At 45.4% G+C, this 20,788-nt stretch overlaps 2 protein-coding genes across 4 annotated transcripts; one reads left to right on the top strand and one right to left on the bottom strand.

Moving 5' to 3' along the window:
* Window positions 1-8,148: 8,148 nt before the first annotated feature.
* On the top strand, window positions 8,149-13,572 carry kcnk15 (potassium channel, subfamily K, member 15). 2 transcript variants are annotated; one of them, XM_077018935.1, is made up of 3 exons: window positions 8,149-8,375; window positions 8,730-9,150; window positions 9,496-13,572. In XM_077018935.1, exons 1-3 carry the CDS (start codon window positions 8,364-8,366, stop codon window positions 10,419-10,421), a joined length of 1,359 nt encoding a protein of 452 aa, XP_076875050.1. In that variant the 5' UTR covers window positions 8,149-8,363; the 3' UTR covers window positions 10,422-13,572. The 2 variants fall into 2 exon arrangements, with proteins under 2 accessions (XP_076875050.1, XP_076875049.1); XM_077018934.1 differs by having other exon boundaries at window positions 8,149-8,636.
* Window positions 13,573-14,464: 892 nt separating this feature from the next.
* On the bottom strand, window positions 14,465-19,718 carry LOC143526248 (TLD domain-containing protein 2-like). 2 transcript variants are annotated; one of them, XM_077020891.1, is made up of 7 exons: window positions 19,558-19,718; window positions 19,047-19,131; window positions 17,845-18,090; window positions 16,936-17,088; window positions 16,099-16,194; window positions 15,736-15,809; window positions 14,465-15,627 (listed from the first exon to the last, which is right to left on the bottom strand). In XM_077020891.1, the coding sequence occupies exons 3-7, from the start codon at window positions 17,917-17,919 to the stop codon at window positions 15,492-15,494; spliced, it is 534 nt and encodes a 177-aa protein (XP_076877006.1). In that variant the 5' UTR covers window positions 17,920-18,090; window positions 19,047-19,131; window positions 19,558-19,718; the 3' UTR covers window positions 14,465-15,491. The 2 variants fall into 2 exon arrangements, with proteins under 2 accessions (XP_076877006.1, XP_076877005.1); XM_077020890.1 differs by having other exon boundaries at window positions 19,047-19,718.
* Window positions 19,719-20,788: the final 1,070 nt, after the last annotated feature.

Here is a 20,788-nt window from a genome sequence, read left to right as displayed (position 1 = left end):
CACCCCACCCTGCTACAGACACTCACCTCACCCTGCTACAGACACTCACCCCACCCTGCTACAGACACTCACCCCATCTTGCTACAGACACTCACCCCACCCTGCTACACTCACCCCCATCCTGCTATAGACACTCACCCCACCTGCTACAGACACTCACCCCACCCTGCTACACTCACCCCCATCCTGCTACAGACACTCACCCCACCCTGCTACAGACACTCACCCCACCCTGCTACAGACACTCACCCCATCCTGCTACAGACACTCACCCCACCCTGCTACACTCACCCCCATCCTGCTACAGACACTCACCCCACCCTGCTACAGACACTCACCCCCATCCTGCTACAGACACTCACCCCCATCCTGCTACAGACACTCACCCCACCCTGCTACAGACACTCACCCCACCCTGCTACAGACACTCACCCCATCTTGCTACAGACACTCACCCCACCCTGCTACAGACACTCACCCCATCCTGCTACAGACACTCACCCCACCCTGCTACACTCACCCCACCTGCTACAGACACTCACCCCACCCTGCTACAGACACTCACCCCACCTGCTACACTCACCCCACCCTGCTACAGACACTTTTCCCCCAATCTCCTGTTACAGACACCCCCACCACCAGTGTATTAAATAGACACTATAGCTCTATAGCAGGGGTACTCAACTGGCGGACTGCGGTCCAGATCCGGACCCGAACGCAATCCTGTCTGGACCCAATCTCATTCCTGATTAACTGGATACGGACCAAAACAAAACCGTAGCATTTATTTCAGGGCTATTGAAAAAACACTCCGTCACGAGTGATACGTTCGCCACCCCCGCTCAACAACTCACCTTCGCCAAACCCCCCCCCCCCCCCCCCCCCCCCCCACCCCCGCCGCACCAGACCTCAGGTCACAGGTATCTGCCAAAATTGGACCGCGGACAAATTTAGTTGAGTACGCCTGCTCTATAGTTTACATGGTCTGCATTGAAAACACAACTGTACATGTTTCTGCTCCATATCTGCATTTGCCGTATCCATATCTGTAAATGAGGAAGAATATCAAGTTATTATTTTGTTTAATACACACTTCAAAAGCAGCCAGGTCGAAGCTTGCAGATGCATGCATAGTAAAACTTCATCACTTCCTGTTAGTATGAAACTACTGAAACTGATATGAAACCTGTTAGTAGTAACATGTTAATATATTGAGTACTAACCTGCAAAACTCGCACTATTAACAACAGTATAGTATACTGTGTATCCGATACTATTTGTGTGTAGTGGATACACACAACTCAATCGCACCCCTGGTCTTTTTCTTTGAGTTTCCTAACTTCTCTACAGCCAACCAGAATACAGTGACTATTAGGATCAAAGTGTCTCACCACTGGATATGACACATCCTTAATCTTGAAGGTTAAGCAGGAAGATCATCACATCTTCCGCTTGGTTGTCTGGTGGAACACTGATTTCATCTCATGTAACTTATCATGATATGATGTCATATGAACTCCGTCAGTAATGCATGAGTGTGGATGGGTGTGGCTTAACCATGTTCACTCTGTTAGCCATCTTGTGAAATTTTCAGAGTGAGAGTTAAATATAATAATAATAATAATAATAATAATATCATGTTATAAAAGTCCAGATTGTCCAGCATCATTGTATGTTTGGTAATGGTCTGCTCTGGCAAGTCATGGAGTCTTAAAGAAGTGTGTGTAGTAATTCCTTAAAGATGTGTGTGTGTAAAAATTCCTTAAAGATGTGTGTGTATAATCATTCCTAAAGCTTTGTTTATTCCTTGTTTTATATTTAAAGTGACGTGATAGAAACAGAGTCAGTGAGAATGTGTATTTGTGTCTGTGACAGGATCATTAATTAGGTTCATAATTATCAAGAAAATTGCACTCAGCAGATCACGAACTGTGCTCATGAGCTGGGCTCCCTCATTACAACGATACCTGATGACTGTCCTCAAAAGGAGCATTTTGGGATCTGTTATGAGCTCTAGCTGAGCTGTCATGAGCTATAATTGAGTTTGAATGGTGCAGAGTGGAAGGTTCTGGCAACTCCTCTGTTAATCCTCTCCTCACTGGTTTATACCGCGTATCTCCAGTAGCTTATGAATCTCCCTGTCTCCTTAGCAACGTGCAGATATCATTTTTGTATAGAGAGAGGAAGATAGAGGTAGGGAAAAAGAGAGCTAGAGATAGACAGAGAGAGCTATAGAGGGATAGAGAGATTGAGCTATAGAGAGATAGAAAACGATGGACAAATAGAGAGAGAGAGGAGAGAGAGAGAAAGAGGGGGAAAGAGAGCAAGAGCTTGAATTTCACACCCCTGATGCCCCGCCCTCCCCTCCACTCCCCACCCCACCCTGATTTCCTGGTTCCCTAAAGCATGATGGGAAGGTGAGTCCGGTGTAGCAGGTTTGAAGGTTTTCATATAAGATAAGAAAAGATAAGATAAGAAACCTTTTATTGTCATTGCACATGTACAACGAAATTGAGCAGCAATCTTAAGGTGCATGAACATACCGTAATACAAGAATTTAAACATTTATTATAATTTAAGGCATAAAAAAATAAATAAATAAATAATAATATATATATAGAAAAAAAAACTGATATGAAACCTGTTATATCTGGGAATTCAACAGCTTTAGTGTAGAACATTATAAAGCTTTCCAAGCTGTACATGCTCTTCTATGAATTGAAGAAGTGAGGGTTTAACTTCCTGAAGAACTTGTTTATCTGAGGGTGGAGCTTGTGTTTATCTGAGGGTGGAGCTTGTGTTCATCTGAGGGAGGAGCTTGTGTTCATATGAGGGAGAAGCTTGTGTTCATATGAGGATGAACTTGTGTTTATCTGAGGGTGGAGCTTGTGTTTATCTGAGGGTGGAGCTTGTGTTCATCTGAGGGAGGAGCTTGTGTTCATATGAGGGAGAAGCTTGTGTTCATATGAGGATGAACTTGTGTTTATCTGAGGGTGGAGCTTGTGTATCTGAGGGTGGAGCTTGTGTTCATCTGAGGGTGGAGCTTTTGTTTATCTGAATGTGGAGCTTGTGTTCATCTGAGGGTGGAGCTTGTGTTCATATGAGGGAGGAGCTTGTGTTTATCTGAGGGTGGAGCTTGTGTTTATCTGAGGGTGGAGCTTTTGTTCATCTGAGGGTGGAGCTTGTGTTCATCTGAGGGTGGAGCTTGTGTTTATCTGAATGTGGAGCTTGTGTTCATCTGAGGGTGGAGCTTGTGTTCATATGAGGGAGGAGCTTGTGTTCATTTGAGGATGAACTTGTGTTTATCTGAGGGTGGAGCTTGTATTCATATGAGGATGAACTTGTGTTTATCTCTGGGTGGAGCTTGTGTTCATATGAGGGAGGAGCTTGTGTTCATCTGAGGGTGGAGCATGTGTTTATCTGAGGGTGGAGCTTGTGTTCATATGAGGGAGGAGCTTGTGTTTATCTGAGGGTGGAGCTTGTGTTCATCTGAGGGAGGAGCTTGTGTTCATATGAGGATGAACTTGTGTTTATCTGAGGGTGGAGCTTGTGTTTATCTGAGGGTGGAGCTTGTGTTCATCTGAGGGAGGAGCTTGTGTTCATATGAGGGAGAAGCTTGTGTTCATATGAGGATGAACTTGTGTTTATCTAAGGGTGGAGCTTGTGTTTATCTGAGGGTGGAGCTTGTGTATCTGAGGGTGGAGCTTGTGTTCATCTGAGGGTGGAGCTTGTGTTCATATGAGGGAGGAGCTTGTGTTCATTTGAGGATGAACTTGTGTTTATCTGAGGGTGGAGCTTGTATTCATATGAGTATGAACTTGTGTTTATCTCTGGGTGGAGCTTGTGTTCATATGAGGGAGGAGCTTGTGTTCATCTGAGGGTGGAGCATGTGTTTATCTGAGGGTGGAGCTTGTGTTCATCTGAGGGTGGAGCATGTGTTTATCTGAGGGTGGAGCTTGTGTTCATATGAGGGAGGAGCTTGTGTTCATATGAGGGAGGAGCTTGTGTTCATATGAGGATGAACTTGTGTTTATCTGAGGGTGGAGCTTGTGTTCATATGAGGGAGGAGCTTGTGTTCATATGAGGATGAACTTGTGTTCATCTGAGGGTGGAGCTTGTGTTCATCTGAGGGTGGAGCTTGTGCTTATCTGAGGGTGGAGCTTGTGTTTATCTGAGGGTGGAGCTTGTGCTTATCTGAGGGTGGAGCTTGTGTTTATCTGAGGGTGGAGCTTGTGCTTATCTGAGGGTGGAGCTTGTGTTTATCTGAGGGTGGAGCTTGTGCTTATCTGAGGGTGGAGCTTGTGTTTATCTGAGGGTGGAGCTTGTGCTTATCTGAGGGTGGAGCTTGTGTTTATCTGAGGGTGGAGCTTGTGCTTATCTGAGGGTGGAGCTTGTGTTTATCTGAGGTGGGGGACACAGCTTACATTTTGCCTTGTTCTTCCAGCGTCCCAAGCTGGTGAGAGGTTGTGCTGAACTCTTAACATCACCTCACAATGAGCATCACAGTGAAGAAACACCAACAGACAGGGTTGGGAGGGGCGGAGCCATGGTGATGTCAGGTGATGTTATGGGTCCAGGACGGACAGTGAGTGAGAACAGGCAGGGAAGAGCTACGAGCTTGGACACTGATACAGGCAAGACCATACACCACACACCCACACTGTGTGTGTGTGTGTGTATTTTTGTGTGCGTGCGTGTGTGTGTGTGTGTGTGTATGTTTGTGTATGTTTCTGTGCATGCGTGCGTGCGTGCATGTGTGTGTGTGTGTGTGTGTGTTTGTGTATGTTTCTGTGCATGCGTGCATGTGTGTGTGTGTGTGTGTGTGTGTGTGTGTGTGTGTGTGTTTGTGTATGTTTCTGTGCGTGCGTGCATGTGTGTGTGTGTGTGTGTGTGTTTGTGTGCGTGTGTATATGTGTGTGTGTGTGTGTATATGTGTGTGCGTGCGTGTGTGTGTACACTTCACAGGCCTGACACTCATCCAACAGAAGGGTGAACATATATGTGAAGCTTCTTTATCACAACATTGTAATTATGTCCTGATGACTCACAGAAGACATCTGCATCTCTATCTTGTCTTCTTTCCACTCTCCTTCTCTCCCTCCCTCTTTCTCTCTCCTCTCTTCCTCTGTCCTTCTCTTTCACTCCTCTCCACTCTCCCTCTCTCCTCTCTCCCTCTTTCACTCCTCTCCCCTTCCTCTCTCTCTCCCACTCTCCTTCTCTCTCTCTCCCTCTCTCTCACGCTGTCCCTCTCATCCTCTCCCACTCATCCTTACACTCACATCATTGCTATCTTTCCTAGAGTCATTATGGAACTCTGTATCTCACGTCCCCTCTGTACGCCTCCCTGTGAGGATAGCCACTTCTGTTCTGTAGGAGATGCAGTTTCTCTGATGAGTTTACCTCCATAAATGCGTCTTGTGTGCTGTCCTATCTAGAAGTGGTGCATTGCATCATCTCAGCATGGATGATTCTTTGGGCTTTTTTCCATGCTGTCTTACTGAGCTTGGATAGTATGAGGAAACACTTTTACACGCCTGACAAGGCAAACATGGTTCTCACACTCTTACTGTTTCACTCTAATCTGACTGCAGTCTTCTGCCTCCACTTACAATGGTTAATAATTAAACTGAACAATTAAATAATGAATCAGTTCTCAAACTATCTTCAAAATATCATCTTCATCACCATTTACACCATAATTACCTTCACTATCACCACCACCACCACCACCACCACCATCATCATCATTGGTTTCTGCTCTTCCTCCTGTTACTAGGCCTGCTATTATAAGAGGAATTACGGTTTCTCATCAGTCAAAAGCTTCAAACGCATGGAGCAGTCATGGCCTGATGGTAGGGAACTGGTCTTGTGACCGGAGGGTCATGGGTTCGACTCCCAGGCCTGAGGCCATGACTGAGGTGCCCTTGAGCAAGGCACCTAACGCCAACTGCTCCCCGGGCGCTGAGCACGTGTGATCCACAGCCCCCTAGTAATCACTAGTGTATGTGCGTGTGTGTGTGTTCTAACTGCACAGATGGGTAAATGTAGAGCACAAATTTCGATTGCGGTAAAAAATCACAATTGACAAATATGGCACATTTTCATTTCTCTTTTCAACTTTCTAATGCATTTTGCAGCCACTCTGCCCCTCTTGGGCACTCCCTGCTAAAAATCTTTAATAAATATAACGCAAAATCCTACTGTTAACCAACGTAGCATAAATGACTCGATACTATTATAGCAGCAACGTTTCCTATAAGACAAAATACAAAGGGCGTCCTACAGCTCGCAGGCACTGTTAGTCACGTTAACCTTCTAGGCCCCTTTTGCTTCCAACTATTTATTATTTAGCTATTTACTTGAAGCTAGTTGAAGCTTATGTTATAAGAAACACGAGATGACGGGTATGTCCACCCCTGTTATCTACTGCGTCTCACATATAGCCCGGAGATGTGCGTGAGTCAGCTGTTTGCTTGGAGGGTTCTATCTACAAACCGTAGTTCGCGCAATGATATCAGTTTCCCCATTAAAGTGAGCGAGGAAGTGACTAGGATTATCGATGTCCGGTCGGTTCAAAGAACAGAACCCCAGACAGTGTTGGTGTTGTGGCTGTGGGCATGTGGTTGTCCGTTTGATGGAGCGTCTCTGAGCTTTAATGACACTTTGATCTCGCTCGATTCCCCATCGCCGTCTCTTTCTACAGACAGATGAAATCTTATTTTCGGCCGCTTATGGCTTTATCTCGACCGCCAATGGACAGACACACTAGAGCGGAGGAAATTGATGGATCGCCGTTAGCATAGCATGTTTTCTTTGTAATCACTAGAGATTTAATTGATTAACATCCGAGCAGGTTTGAATAACAGATAGGGCCCGGAGGACAATAGCAAAACATCACATTTATTAAAAAACAGCACTGGCATCAAGACAGGTAGACGGGCTGGATACACCTCCCCTTCTCTGGTCTCATAATAAGAAACATTCATTCAAACAGGCAACAAAAATCAGGTCGCTATTATCTCCAGACTCAGATTAACGGGAACACAGAAAACATTTTTGCCACATCGAAGCGAAAGAGTGACATTTTACATTCTCTTAAGGTCTATAGTTAAGTATTGTCGTCAAAGTTTAACATTGTGGAAGAATCGACACGCGTTCCCGGCTATAGAATGGAATGACAGATAACCACCACAAGGCGCTAAAATATTATAAAAATGACCGAGCGAGACTGCTAGATAAGTCACAATACGCTTTTACTGACTCAGAAGCGAAGCTAATCTCGTTTTTAGCAAGGCCGAATTTAGCCCGTCCTGACGCTGCAGCTCTGGAAGTAATCGCGCGAAAACATTCAGCACTGTGGACAGCGACATGCGCGCACTGTGTGGGCGCGCGTCTCGGCCACAATTCTATTCTGTTTTTGTGCATGTAATTAGCCTGATTTGTAAAGTTTAAACGAATCACCAGCATTGTTAGCTACTAATTTGAACAGTTTTCGTTAGAATTATTGTTTTTAAAGACTGACTTTTATACGAAACTGAAACATCTTGTTTACCTGCAAGTTTACCAACTACAATTGAGAATTGTAAAGACACAAACCAACTTCTTCTCTTTGAAAACGTCATTTCACACGAACCAGTCAGTCTCAGAGGCCACTCACCCCGTGGCAATCTTTCTTTGCTGCAGTCCACGAGACCTGCTGCTCTTTATCAGAAGTCAGTTCTGATACCACTACAGACTGGGGTGAACAGGGTCTCAGAATGGCGACAGAATCAGGTGCTGCGCAGAACTCTTAGTGACGTGTTTACTCGTTTTGGCCATCCACAGGACTGATAGCACAGACGAATTAGAATACAAATACATGTTTAATTTAAAAAGCAAAATCTAGTTATACAAAAATCCATTTACGGACTTATTTAGGCTTGACTACCATACACGGCACTGTAAATGTGCCTGGGATTAGTTTGTTTGATCGGTTTAATAGGAAACAGTGAGACATTGGTGTTTTTAGTACGTGATTTGTCTTGTAGAGATAATTCCCATTCCTTAGCCGGTTAGATCAAAACCACACACTAATGCACCAAATAGTTTCTTCAGCAGGAGACCGCTGGTCTGCCCCCTCCTTTACTGCCGTGAAAAGAAGCAAAATTGTTCGACACTGACAGCAGAATATCGTACTTAAGCGTAAGGGCACCCCGAAAGCGCTCTCCTCTGTTATTAATGGCCGAGGCGGGAATTAAACAGTGCTTTCTGAAGGGGTGCTTCTTGCTTTTGACACTACAAGAGGATTTGTTTAGTGGCTCATTGAACAGGGCGTGATGTATTGATTCTGCTCTTTCTGTTACGCATTGTGTAATGACGTCCATATGAAAAGAAAGGTAAGGACGCATCGTACTGTAGTCAGGATCATCGAGCTGATCAACACAAATGCGCTTGCACTGGGAGTTTTGTTCATTTTTTCAATTTTCAGTAATAGGGCGAGTTTTGTGTTTTGTTTGAACAGAGTGTGCAGGCGAAGTGGCGCGTGAATGCTGGGGTATTCTGAACGGATTTATGCTGTGGGTTACGGGCTTTGGGAAGTGTGCTCCGCTGTTTTACCACACTACACTAAAACTACAACACAGCCACGTGACCTGAGGGTATAAAAATGAGAAGATCGAGATGAAAGATGTGACCAGGTTCGAATTTGAGACGTTTCTGGTACCAAAATCTTTTTTTGTCCCTCATTTTAGGTGTGTATTATACGACCCAAACGTGCGCGCGTGAATTACCGATGCACTGAAGTGCACCACCTGTTTCGACTTCAACTCTCGAGCGCCTACTCCGTCCTCACGCGCGCCGAGTCGAGATCTCCCGTGCTCGAGCGCAAGATGAAGAAACAGAACGTGCGGACCTTGTCTCTCATCCTGTGTATGTTTTCGTACCTGCTCGTCGGGGCTGCGGTCTTTGACGCATTGGAGTCCGAGACGGAGAGCGTCAGGAAGCGCATCTTGGAGCAGAATCGCAGCGAGATGAAGAAGAAGTATCGTTTCTCTGAGGATGACTACCGGGAGATCGAGAGGGTCGTGCTGCAAGCTGAGCCCCATCGCGCCGGGAGACAGTGGAAATTCGCGGGATCCTTTTACTTTGCCATAACGGTCATCACCACGATAGGCAAGTTCACTTATTTTTGTCCGCGATTAAAAAGTATTGTATGTATTTTGCACGAACGTTAATGATTTAGGGTCATGTCTTTTTCTCACTGCGATAGCTTTCCTTAGATTTACCCTCAACAGTTTTCACGTTGTTTCGTGGAAATGTACTCACAGGAATTATGAACGTTCTATACGCGGTTCAGGTAATTTTTCTAGCATTTTCCAAACACACACAGACGATATTTTGTGTGCATATGTGCATATGTTTTGGTGTGAGTCTCATGCAGGAGTCTGACCTCTGATTGCCAGTTCACGTGCCCTTCTGGACTAACTGTGCTACTGCCTTGGCGATGCCTTCCTGCAGGTTATGGACATGCAGCTCCAGGTACAGACGCTGGGAAGGTGTTCTGCATGTTCTATGCAGTGCTGGGCATCCCACTGACCTTGGTGATGTTCCAGAGTCTGGGTGAGAGGATGAACACCTTCGTCCGTTATCTCCTTCACCGGGCCAAGAAATGCCTGGGCTTCCGTCGCACGGGCGTCTCCATGGAGAACATGGTGCTGGTGGGCTTCCTGTCCTGTCTCGGGACTCTGTGCCTGGGTGCGGCCGCCTTCTCCCACTTTGAGGGGTGGACCTTCTTCCACGCCTATTACTACTGCTTCATCACCCTCACCACCATCGGCTTTGGAGACTTTGTGGCCCTGCAGAAGAAGGGAGACCTGCAGGAGAAGACGCCCTACGTCATCTTCAGCTTCATGTACATCCTGGTGGGGCTGACGGTGATCGGCGCCTTCCTGAACCTGGTGGTCCTGCGCTTCCTCACCATGAACAGCGAGGACGAGAAGCGTGACGCTCGCGAGCGCGCCTCGCTGAAGAGAGGTCGTGACCTGGGCCTGCTGGCCCGGCGGAGGGACGGCCGTAGCCACAGCACGCTCTTCCTGCACATGGAGGAGGGAACCAGCTACACCAACCTCATCCCCTCGCCCGCGGGTCGCCGCTACTCCCACGCGGCCCTGGCCCGACCCTCTGAGCCGTCTCCGGAGCGCTCCCCGCTGGGCTCGCTGTGCTCCTGTGGCTGCTACCCCCTGGTTCTGTGCCGCCGGTCGAGTCATTCTCTCACACAGCACCCCACCTGCCACGTCAACTCAGTGTACTGCAGCTCTGTCTCCTACCGGATCCACGGGGACTCGTCCACCAGGGACAACACGGGTGTTTCCTCCCCTGGCAGCACGCTCTCCCCAGGGCCCAGCTTTGGAGATCTCCCCCGTTTACGGAGGAAATCTGTCTAACTCTCCAGGAATCGCCCCATGAACAGACCATCTGCATAGGATGGACGATGGATATAATATTCATATATTTTTGTAGCACAGAAAAAAGGAGACAAAAATGTATAACACTGTCTTTCCTAAATACGTGGTTTAAAGTCTTTAAAGTCTTTTTAAACTTGTCGGCACATTTTGAACAAGTTTGGGCATTAGCAAAATGCTTCCTGTGAGCTGAGTATTCTACACTTACAACCAGACATCAAACCTTTAAACACATAATTAGAATATTATAGAATTCAAAGCAGCGACATCATCTATGATGCACCTCCAGAGCCCTGTACACCCAGCCCCTGCTCCAACGTCCTGGTCCTCTTCAGACACACGGATCACCTGAAAACACCCGCAGCCTCAAAAAGCCACTGAAATACAGATGAAATACAGCTGCACTGTTTCCTCCTGGTGAGACAGAGTGGCAGAGAGATCAAGGCCTCTCACTCCGATATTCACCTCCATTTATCACTAATATCACCATGGTTATGACTCTGGTATTCACCTCCATTTATCACTAATATCACCATGGTTATGACTCTGGTATTCACCTCCATTTATCACTAATATCACCACGGTTATGACTCCGGTATTCACCTCCATTTATCACTAATATCACCACGGTTATGACTCCGGTATTCACCTCCATTTATCACTAATATCACCACAGTTATGACTCCGGTATTCACCTCCATTTATCACTAATATCACCACGGTTATGACTCCGGTATTCACCTCCATTTATCACTAATATCACCACGGTTATGACTCTGGTATTCACCTCCATTTATCACTAATATCACCACTGTTATGACTCGTATTCACCTCCATTTATCACTAATATCACCACGGTTATGACTCTGGTATTCACCTCCATTTATCACTAATATCACCACGGTTATGACTCTGGTATTCACCTCCATTTATCACTAATTTCACCACAGTTATGACTCCGGTATTCACTTCCATTTATCACTAATATCACCATGGTTATGACTCCGGTATTCACCTCCATTTATCAATAATATCACCACAGTTATGACTCCGGTATTCACCTCCATTTATCACTAATATCACCACAGTTATGACTCCGGTATTCACCTCCATTTATCACTAATATCACCACAGTTATTACTCCGGCTTTCACCTCCATTTATCACTAATATCACCACAGTTATTACTCCAGCTTTCACCTCTATGTATCACTAATATCACCACAGTTATCACTCCAGCTCCAGTGAAGTGTGCTGGGTGCATTTAAGGTTTAGCTAACCGTCAATTATTGAGGACAGGAGACTGCTCTCCTATGCCACATATATTTAGAAAGTCCAACCTGCATTTCTTTATATGTAAAAGAAATGACTGATTTACAAGATGTGTTGATTTATTTATTGAGGACATGAGTGGTTTCCTAGGCATCCAGAGTGCATTCGAGACTTCCACATGGTAGATTTCAAGACTGTTTTACTGCATGTAAATGCATGAAACAGAATATCTCGAAACAAAACAGTCAAAACAACTGTTGCATGGGAATGACGAGAATGTTATTAAACATGATGCCATTGGTCAGTTCTACTTAGAAGGACCCTTTAGTTCTTCTAGCGAAAATGAAAATAACGAATGAAATGCAAATAATCTTTTAATTCTTGGATTGGTTAGCCCAGACTGAAATGTAACAAAACTAAAACAAAACCCAAACAAAACCCCCAAACAACTCCTCAAACTCCTTAAACTAGACACACAGTACCTATTTTTATTTATATACTTAAATCGGTTTATGTTTGAGTGGACGTTCCCATGTGTGTGTGCATGCTCTGGAATGCTCTGGAATGCTCTGGAATGTAGGAGTGTTTGTAGTGTCTTCGCATGTGCTTGCCTCTGGTGTTCATGCTAACACATCACTGCTTATGTTTGTCTGTGTTGCTGTGACACAGAGGAGCTGAAGCAGTGAGCACTCACAACTGACCCGAAAACACCAACATATATTCTGACAGCACAACCATGACAAAATATATGTACCATGTGCTGGTCATCACATCATTTCAAGGTTCTCTCTCAGATGATCAAGTCAAGAGTGAATGCTTGCTTTAAAATGTACCAGTAAATGTACCATTATTATTATTATTTTTATTGCTTAATTACTTATACTTATTATTATTACTTATTATCATTATTTCTAGTCCCGGTTCCAGTTGGACCTTCTGTGACCAGCTTCATGAGGATTAATGCAAGGCATCACAAAGGATGTGTACTGTTCCCAAGAGTGTGTATCTACCCTTCCTGTGTGTGTACTGTTCCCAAGAGTGTGTATCTACCCTTCCTGTGTGTGTACTGTTCCCAAGAGTGTGTATCTACCCTTCCTGTGTGTGTACTGTTCCCAGGAGTGTGTATCTACATTTCCTGTGTGTGTACTGTTCCCAAGAGTGTGTATCTACCCTTCCTGTGTGTGTGTGCTGTTCCCAAGAGTGTGTATTAAAAGTTAAACTGAATACGTTAGTTGAAGGCTGGTTTAAAGCTGAACTGAAGAAGAACTTTGACCATGGACACTGCTGTACAGAAGAGTTGTATTTCAGGTAGACATGAGAGCACTGTTGTTGCTACAGTAGGGCCCGTTTGAGGATGGCCCAGTGCAGAAGCCCTGGCTCGGCTCACCCTTAGGGAAGCAGCATTCAGTAGTGCCTTGGGACTTGGGGCAGGAGAACCTGGCGAAAGAGAACCTGGGGCAGGAGATCCTGGGGCAAGAGAACCTGGGGCAGGAACTTACAGCATCCTGGATGCTCCTGTGCTGTAGATCAGCGCTCGATTCTCATAGACAACAAACGTTGCCATCCCAGTCCATGACAGCCTGTCTGCTGTTAAACTGGGAACCATGAATGTTATTATCTGTATGTGAGGTGTACAGTATGTCTTGAATTACAGGCCATCTTTAATTTTGGCTCTAATGTTGAAGTGGCCACAATCACACTTTTAAATACTGAGGGCTCTGTGTCTTACAGACCTCCTTGTAACTGCTCTAGTTCAGTGACATTGAAATGTCTCTGAAGAAGTCTAAATACTTTTATTCCAGAATGTCTACACGTAGTTCTCGCTGGTCAGACAACTGATATGCAGTTATGCCACCTGAATAAACGCTTTGATTAAACTGTACAGTAAAATGGTCCGGCCGTCTGATTACTATTGTGAGAGTGCAATGTATGATTGCTGGGTTTCAGACTAATAAGACTGGAAAAATGTCCATCTCTCTCTCTCTCTCTCTCACCTGTCTGTCTGTCTTCTCTTACCTCCCTTCTTTTCCAGCCTTTCCTGTCATCTCTCATCTTCTATTTGGTTCGTTGTCTCCCCCCCCCCCCCCCTTCCATTTCTCTCTTTTATCTATTGCACCCTGCCCCTCTCAGCAGCTCCACTCTGATGACCTAAAGATGTCACCTCTCTTGGTTTGTACAGCACTTCTGCACAATGCTGCATTTTGTACCTCTCACAAAGCAAATACTCACATATATGATTTACTTTGTCTAATACATTTCAGAAATGGCTGGTGTTGTTTCAATAATTATGATAGTATTTTTTTAAACATTACACTAAACTTGGTATTAGGTTTAATTTAATTGACTGAATATTTAACACCGTTGTCCAGAGCAACCTACAGGCGTGCTGTGTGGTACGATGCTTTGTGGGATGAGAAACATACTCTCATAGCTCCAGACAGGTCAGTGCCAGGTCAAAGGAGTGGAGATGACAGGAGAAGGTTTGTCTCTGTCCTTTATTCAGGCCATATTGTAATAATTTCACATTTTCACAGAGAGTAATTATATACTTCATGGTTTTAAATTGTCCTTTGCTTTATTCAGAAGAATAAAAATGCTACTCACATGTACATGATTAACACGTAACAAAATAGCACATTTAACACAATAACACTTTTAACAGTAACAAATTTAACATAGTAATACATCTCATTGATTTCTAACTTGGAGTACTTATATATATATATATATATATATATATATATATATATACACTTTGGATATATTTGTGTGTGTGTGTGTGTGTATGAGAGTGATAGAGAAATGTGAACACAAAGCCTCTCATATCTGTTAGTATATCACATTATAATGATTAAGCAATCGGTATAAATGACTCAAAAAATCATGGCGTGCGCCATGATTGACAGGAGAAACACCGTGGAGCAGAACTCCCCGTACGGCTGACACATCTTCCCTCCTTTCCATCTGTTATCCTGGGCATCTCTTCTGCAAAGCACTGGCACAGGTCTCTGATGGAATCCTTCACAATCACCATGAATCACAGTAATCACCCAGCTGGTCCCCAAACCCCATCGCTCGCTGAGTTAACTCCTCACGCTCGGAACACCTGCGCCGGGCCTGACTCTCACTCTCACTCTCACTCCTCACCACACAGTGGTTCTCACTCCTTTCAGTGTCTCCACTGAGTAATTCACAATGCTGTGGCATCGAATGGCGTACCATTAGTGACTACAAAGTCAAGTGGTATTTGAGAGCACGCTCCCAGGCGGGGTGAGACAGCTGTTTGGTGTTTCTGTCTGCGTCGTTGTGAGACAGACTGCAGGTTGCAGCTGCTACACTCTTTAGGTTGAGTCGTACCTGAATGCACTTAGCTTCATTTCCCAAAGGTCTCTTTCTCAGTTTGAGCTGTACCCACTGGTCTGCTGCATTCTCCTCAAGCGTGTCACTGGAGGTCTGATGCTTTTGTAAAGTCATAGCTCCCTCTACTGGTGACATGCTCTGACCCTCATCATTCTCCAACCAAGTCTGTGATTTTCCAGACTTTTAAGATGTTGAACACTAGGTGGTGGCGTTGCCTCAAAAATCCCCCATACGGCCGGTTTCGAGTCGAGTATCCATGAAGTAACGGGCGTGAGCGTTCTGAGAGAAGATGCCACACCTCCTCGTCACTCTCCGCCCGGGCCAGATCCTGCAGCAGGTCCTGGCATGTGGCCACCAACCCAGCTGAGCTGTTATTTCTCAGGTAAGATAGACGTCCAACGCGGTCCCAGGAGGACAGCAGTCAGACGAGAGCCCAGACTTCCAGCTCACTAATCAGGAAATCTTCTACAGAGGACAGGATGTCGTTATTGAAGGTGTCGCAGTGTTGACTTCTGCCCCGGAGCAGATCGCAGTGCAGCCAGAGCCCAAACCTGCCCCTGCAGTGGAGCAACAGGGTAACAGCAGACGTCAGACCCGTGCAGGGTGTGTGGAGTGTTTCAGAGCAGCTCACACAATTACAAAATAAATAAATGACTTTGTCTTACCATCCACCTCCAAACCAAAAAGAATCAGAGTTCCCTTTAAGGAAGTAGGAGTTGTTGCCTGTCCATTTGTAAACCTGTAAGTACACACACACACACATACACACACACACACACACACACACACACACACACACACGCACGCACGCAAAAACGTAATGAGGCCTTGATGAATTCTGAAACACTTAGTGCTCAGTCACTTCTTCTTCTTCTTCTTCTTATTATTATTATTATACACAAAAACCACAAAACCGACATCTAATACTAATAATACATCTAATACATAAATAATAATATTTATTTATGATCTGGCCAAGGAAAATACAATTCAGTGGGCTAAAAGAGAGAGAGAGAGATTATACTAACTTGTAGGTGTGGAGAAAAGGAGAAGAGGAAGGTCTGTCCTGTGCCATAGTAGGAGGAGCTTACTCTGAGGGGGGAGGAACATACTGCACCAAACACCTATGATGGAAGAGAAAGCAATCATATGCAAATTTAATCACAATGTTAGCAAGCTTTACCGCACTGTATGAAAGCTACTGACTTCTAAAAACAATCTAGTATATAGATGCTACAATGTATAGCATACAATTTTATAAGTGAGAAGCTGTGTATATTATAATGTATAACACACTATTAACAGTGATAATTAGGACTATATTAGGACTATAGCACAACTTGTGTGTTAAAACCCAGCTGATTTCTCTTTGGAGAATGGTTTCCTCTTAGAGGACTGAGGGAGGACCCTTCATCTGTAGGAGAGCATAAAGACACACGTGGTGGCTCCCGGTGAGAGGTGAGCACCTGGCCACATGAAGCTCACCTGGCCACATGAAGCTCACCTGGCCACATGCAGCTCACCTGGCCACATGAAGCTCACCTGGCCACATGAAGCTCACCTGGCCACATGCAGCTCACCTGGCCACATGAAGCTCACCTGGCCACATGAAGCTCACCTGGCCACATGCAGCTCACCTGGCCACATGAAGCTCACCTGGCCACATGCAGCTCACCTGGCCACATGAAGCTCACCTGGCCACATGAAGCTCACCTGGCCACATGCAGCTCACCTGGCCACATGAAGCTCACCTGGCCACATGAAGCTCACCTGGCCACATGAAGCTCACCTGGCCACATGCAGCTCACCTGGCCACATGCAGCTCACCTGGCCACATGCAGCTCACCTGGCCACATCAAGCTCACCTGGCCGTAGGTGTCACGGACGAGCAGCACCATGCAGCGGTCCAGTGATCCAGCCGTCCTGTACAGTGTGCTCAGGCTGCTGCCGTGTGTCTGCGTCTGATACACCAGCATCCACTCGTTGAGTCTCAGCGCAGCAGGGAAGTGCTGACAGAGCTGCCAAGGCATCCAGAACGACTCCAGTTAGCATTAACATCCTGCCATAATCACCCATACAGACCCAGGACAGACATGACAAACATCCAGAAGGATTTAAACAGAGAAGCAGGTTTACAGCATCTTTTTCTCTGCTTCTTTGGACGCAGTCTGGATCTATGTGTGTCATTTCCTGCTGAATCTGTGTGTGATTTTCTGCTGGATCTGTGTGTGATTTTCTGCTGGATCTGTGTGTGTTTACCTGCTGGATCTGTGTGTGATTTTCCGCTGAATCTGTGTGTGATTTCCTGCTGGATCTGTGTGTGATTTCCTGCTGGATCTGTGTGTGATTTTCTGCTGGATCTGTGTGTGATTTCCTGCTGGATCTGTGTGTGATTTTCTGCTGGATCTGTGTGTTATTTCCTACTGGATCTGTGTGTGATTTCCTGCTGGATCTGTGTGTGATTTTCTGCTGAATCTGTGTGTGATTTCCTTGATTTCCCGCTGGATCTGTGTGTGATTTCCCACTGGATCTGTGTGTGATTTCCTGCTGGATCTGTGTGTGATTTCCCGCTGGATCTGTGTGTGATTTCCTGCTGGATCTGTGTGTGATTTTCTGCTGGATCTGTGTGTGATTACCTGCTGGATCTGTGTGTGATTACCTGCTGGACCTGTGTGTGATTACCTGCTGGACCTTTGTGTGATTACCTGCTGGACCTGGGTGTGATTACCTGCTGGACCTGTGTGTGATTTCTCGCTGGATTTGTGTGTGATTACCTGCTGGACCTGGCTGAGGCTGAGGAGACTGCTGTGCTGTGAGAGCGTTGGTTCACACACGAAGTCTGAATTCATCTCTTCAAGGCCCAGGAGATGTGGGACGTCCCACCTGCTGCAGTCGCTGTCCAGCGCCTGTCCATTCACAAGCTCATCCTCAACCTCCACTATGTGGAAATCTTCATCATCGTCATCCTCCTCATCATCCACACTTCCTTCGAACCAGGTGGGAAAACTGTCACCGCTGGACTGAACAAGAGAATAAACAATGTGTGAGACAAGTTGAGTGGAAGTGGTGATGAGCTGTCCAGTGTCTCACAGATAAAGTCCACATGTCTCCAGTACTCACTCAATGTCCACTCAGCGTCTCACAGATAAAGTCCACATGTCTCCAGTACTCACTCAATGTCCACTCAGCGTCTCACAGATAAAGTCCACGTCTCTAGTGCTCCCTCAATGTCCACCCAGTGTCTCACAGATAAAGTCCACGTGTCTCCAGTGCTCCCTCAATGTCCACCCAGTGTCTCACAGATAAAGTCCACGTGTCTCCAGTACTCACTCAATGTCCACTCAGCATCTCACAGATAAAGTCCACGTGTCTCTAGTGCTCCCTCAATGTCCACCCAGTGTCTCACAGATAAAGTCCACGTGTCTCTAGTGCTCCATCAATGTCCACTCAGCGTCTCACAGATAAAGTCCACGTGTCTCTAGTGTTCCATCAATGTCCACCCAGTGTCTCACAGATAAAGTCCACGTGTCTCTATTGCTCCCTCAATGTCCACCCAGTGTCTCACAGATGAAGTCCACATGTCTCCAGTGCACACTCAATGTCCACCCAGTGTCTCACAGATAAAGTCCACATGTCTCCAGTACTCACTCAATGTCCTCCCAGTGTATCACAGATAAAGTCCACATGTCTCCAGTACTCACTCAATGTCCACCCAGTGTCTCACAGATAAAGTCCACATGTCTCCAGTACTCATTCCCTGTCCACCCAGCGTCTCACAGATAAAGCCCACGCTGACCAGGCTAATCACACATTATGGACATCAACCAGAACACTTAATCCAGAGTGTCTTCAAAACACACAACCAGTGTGTCTTCAAAAACTTTGTGTGCAAACTGTTTTTCTATGGATCCAGCAGTGAGTGAAACAATCAAACTCACAGAGCCGAAAGCAGCATCACCATTACAAAACTCCTCACCTTAGTGAAGCATGCAGCAGAGAACAAGAGTGCTACCCTTCACAGATGACAGAAAACCAGCGTGTAAACTTGTGGCTGTCTGTTACTGCAGACAGAGGACAGGAAATCAGGGGATGGAGACAGATTGACAGAGGAACCCAGCTACGTTGTCAGTGATATATGAAGGAGGCTGCCGTAGCTCTTTTCTTGGGGATTCAGTATATGTCTCTTGGCAGGACGCGAGCGCTGACATATTGAGTTAAGCTCTTCAGAGTATCCTTCTTCTTCCCGGGAGTTCTCGGTCTGCACGCGCAGCGGAAACGGCGCAAGCGCGAAGAATCGTGAGGCTAAATGGCTTTTTGTTGCAAATGTGAATTTTTTAAAAACTAAAATTAAAAGAAAATAATTAAAATGCAAAAAAATGGTTCTGTTACTACTATTAGGCTACAAATAAATACATAAATAAGTTACCACGCCCAAACAAATTAACTCGATAACTAACGCCAGTAGCTAAACCAAATGTTTTTCAAACCTGTCAGGTTTCCCATCAGTGAATTATCCGTGGCCTTGAGCCATTTACTCAACCTTCATGTGGAATGTCGCCTTCTTGAAGGTAACCAGTCAGCAGTGCAGAAATCCTTATATTGTGTACCATTTGTTAATATGCATGTAATCCGATGCCCCTGCATTTGGGAAAACGGGGTGAAATTACGGGTCTATTGATTAAAGTTTTGTGACATTTTCACTGATAGATTTTGTAGCTGGACGCCAAAAAAGACCACCGCGCAACAGTTATCTCTGGATCAATACTCCTGCATGTAAAGGCGCACGTAGGCCAAGGGTCACGCGCACTTTCGGAAACGTTTGCAATAATGGAGCGAGCGCGCAGACACCGAATGCCAGCGGAGACTTCATTATGTTGTGCTGCGGGGTATTCAATTTCGAGAACCGGACAATTTCACACGCCAGTCGATGCTTTGTAGCAAGCTGAGGTTTATTGCTGCGGTCGCGAGAGAAGGGCGCGAGGAGTTGCTCAATAAACGGGATGTTGAGTAAGTACCTGTAATTTTCCCGGCTCGTGCGCGCGCTCGTGCTGATAATAAGTGCTGTCTCTGCATTTACATCTTGTCTTATATTTGTTGAAAAACATTTACGTAACATTCGAGCCAGCGGTCAACCACGTTAATCAGATTATCTTAAGGCTATCTGACTTCATTAAAACGTGCTGATTACTATCAAAAAACAAAGACATCTTGCTGTAACTTAATTACCTCAGTAAAGTAGCTCCGATGATGAATAGGGTTAAGAGTGCTCAGTATTGAGCTTTGAGGATTTGGGATATTAACAGCTAATGCATGTCCTCTGGTTTGAACTTAACACTTAGAAGTTCACAGCTCTAACAGGGCTTCTGGTAATGCAGATGTAATACTATACTCAGATTATAATTATGATTTCGACAGTTAAATTGCTGGTTTAACAAGCAACATCTCTGAGCTAGATGGAAGAGATAGTTTGTATCACACACTTACCTTAAACTGGTAACGCAGAGATTTTAGCATCTTTACAGTCGTTACGGCTCCTGTAGAGAGTCGATGTGCAGGTGTGTTTCTGTGCAAGAGTTTTAACTTGTTTGTGTGTTTGTGTTGGGAGAATTTATATGTTCACAAACTCTTAGTCAGCAAAAAGAAATCCCCCATCTTAGGTAATCTTGGACACACCCACTCCCACTAACTGAAGAACTTACTAGATTTGACTTTGTGTGT

The sequence above is a fragment of the Brachyhypopomus gauderio genome, chromosome 10 (assembly GCF_052324685.1).
Source record: "Brachyhypopomus gauderio isolate BG-103 chromosome 10, BGAUD_0.2, whole genome shotgun sequence".
Lineage (NCBI taxonomy): Eukaryota > Metazoa > Chordata > Actinopteri > Gymnotiformes > Hypopomidae > Brachyhypopomus > Brachyhypopomus gauderio.
The sequence above is the reverse complement of the archived record's forward strand: the minus strand, read 5'-3'. Positions and strand labels throughout refer to the sequence as shown.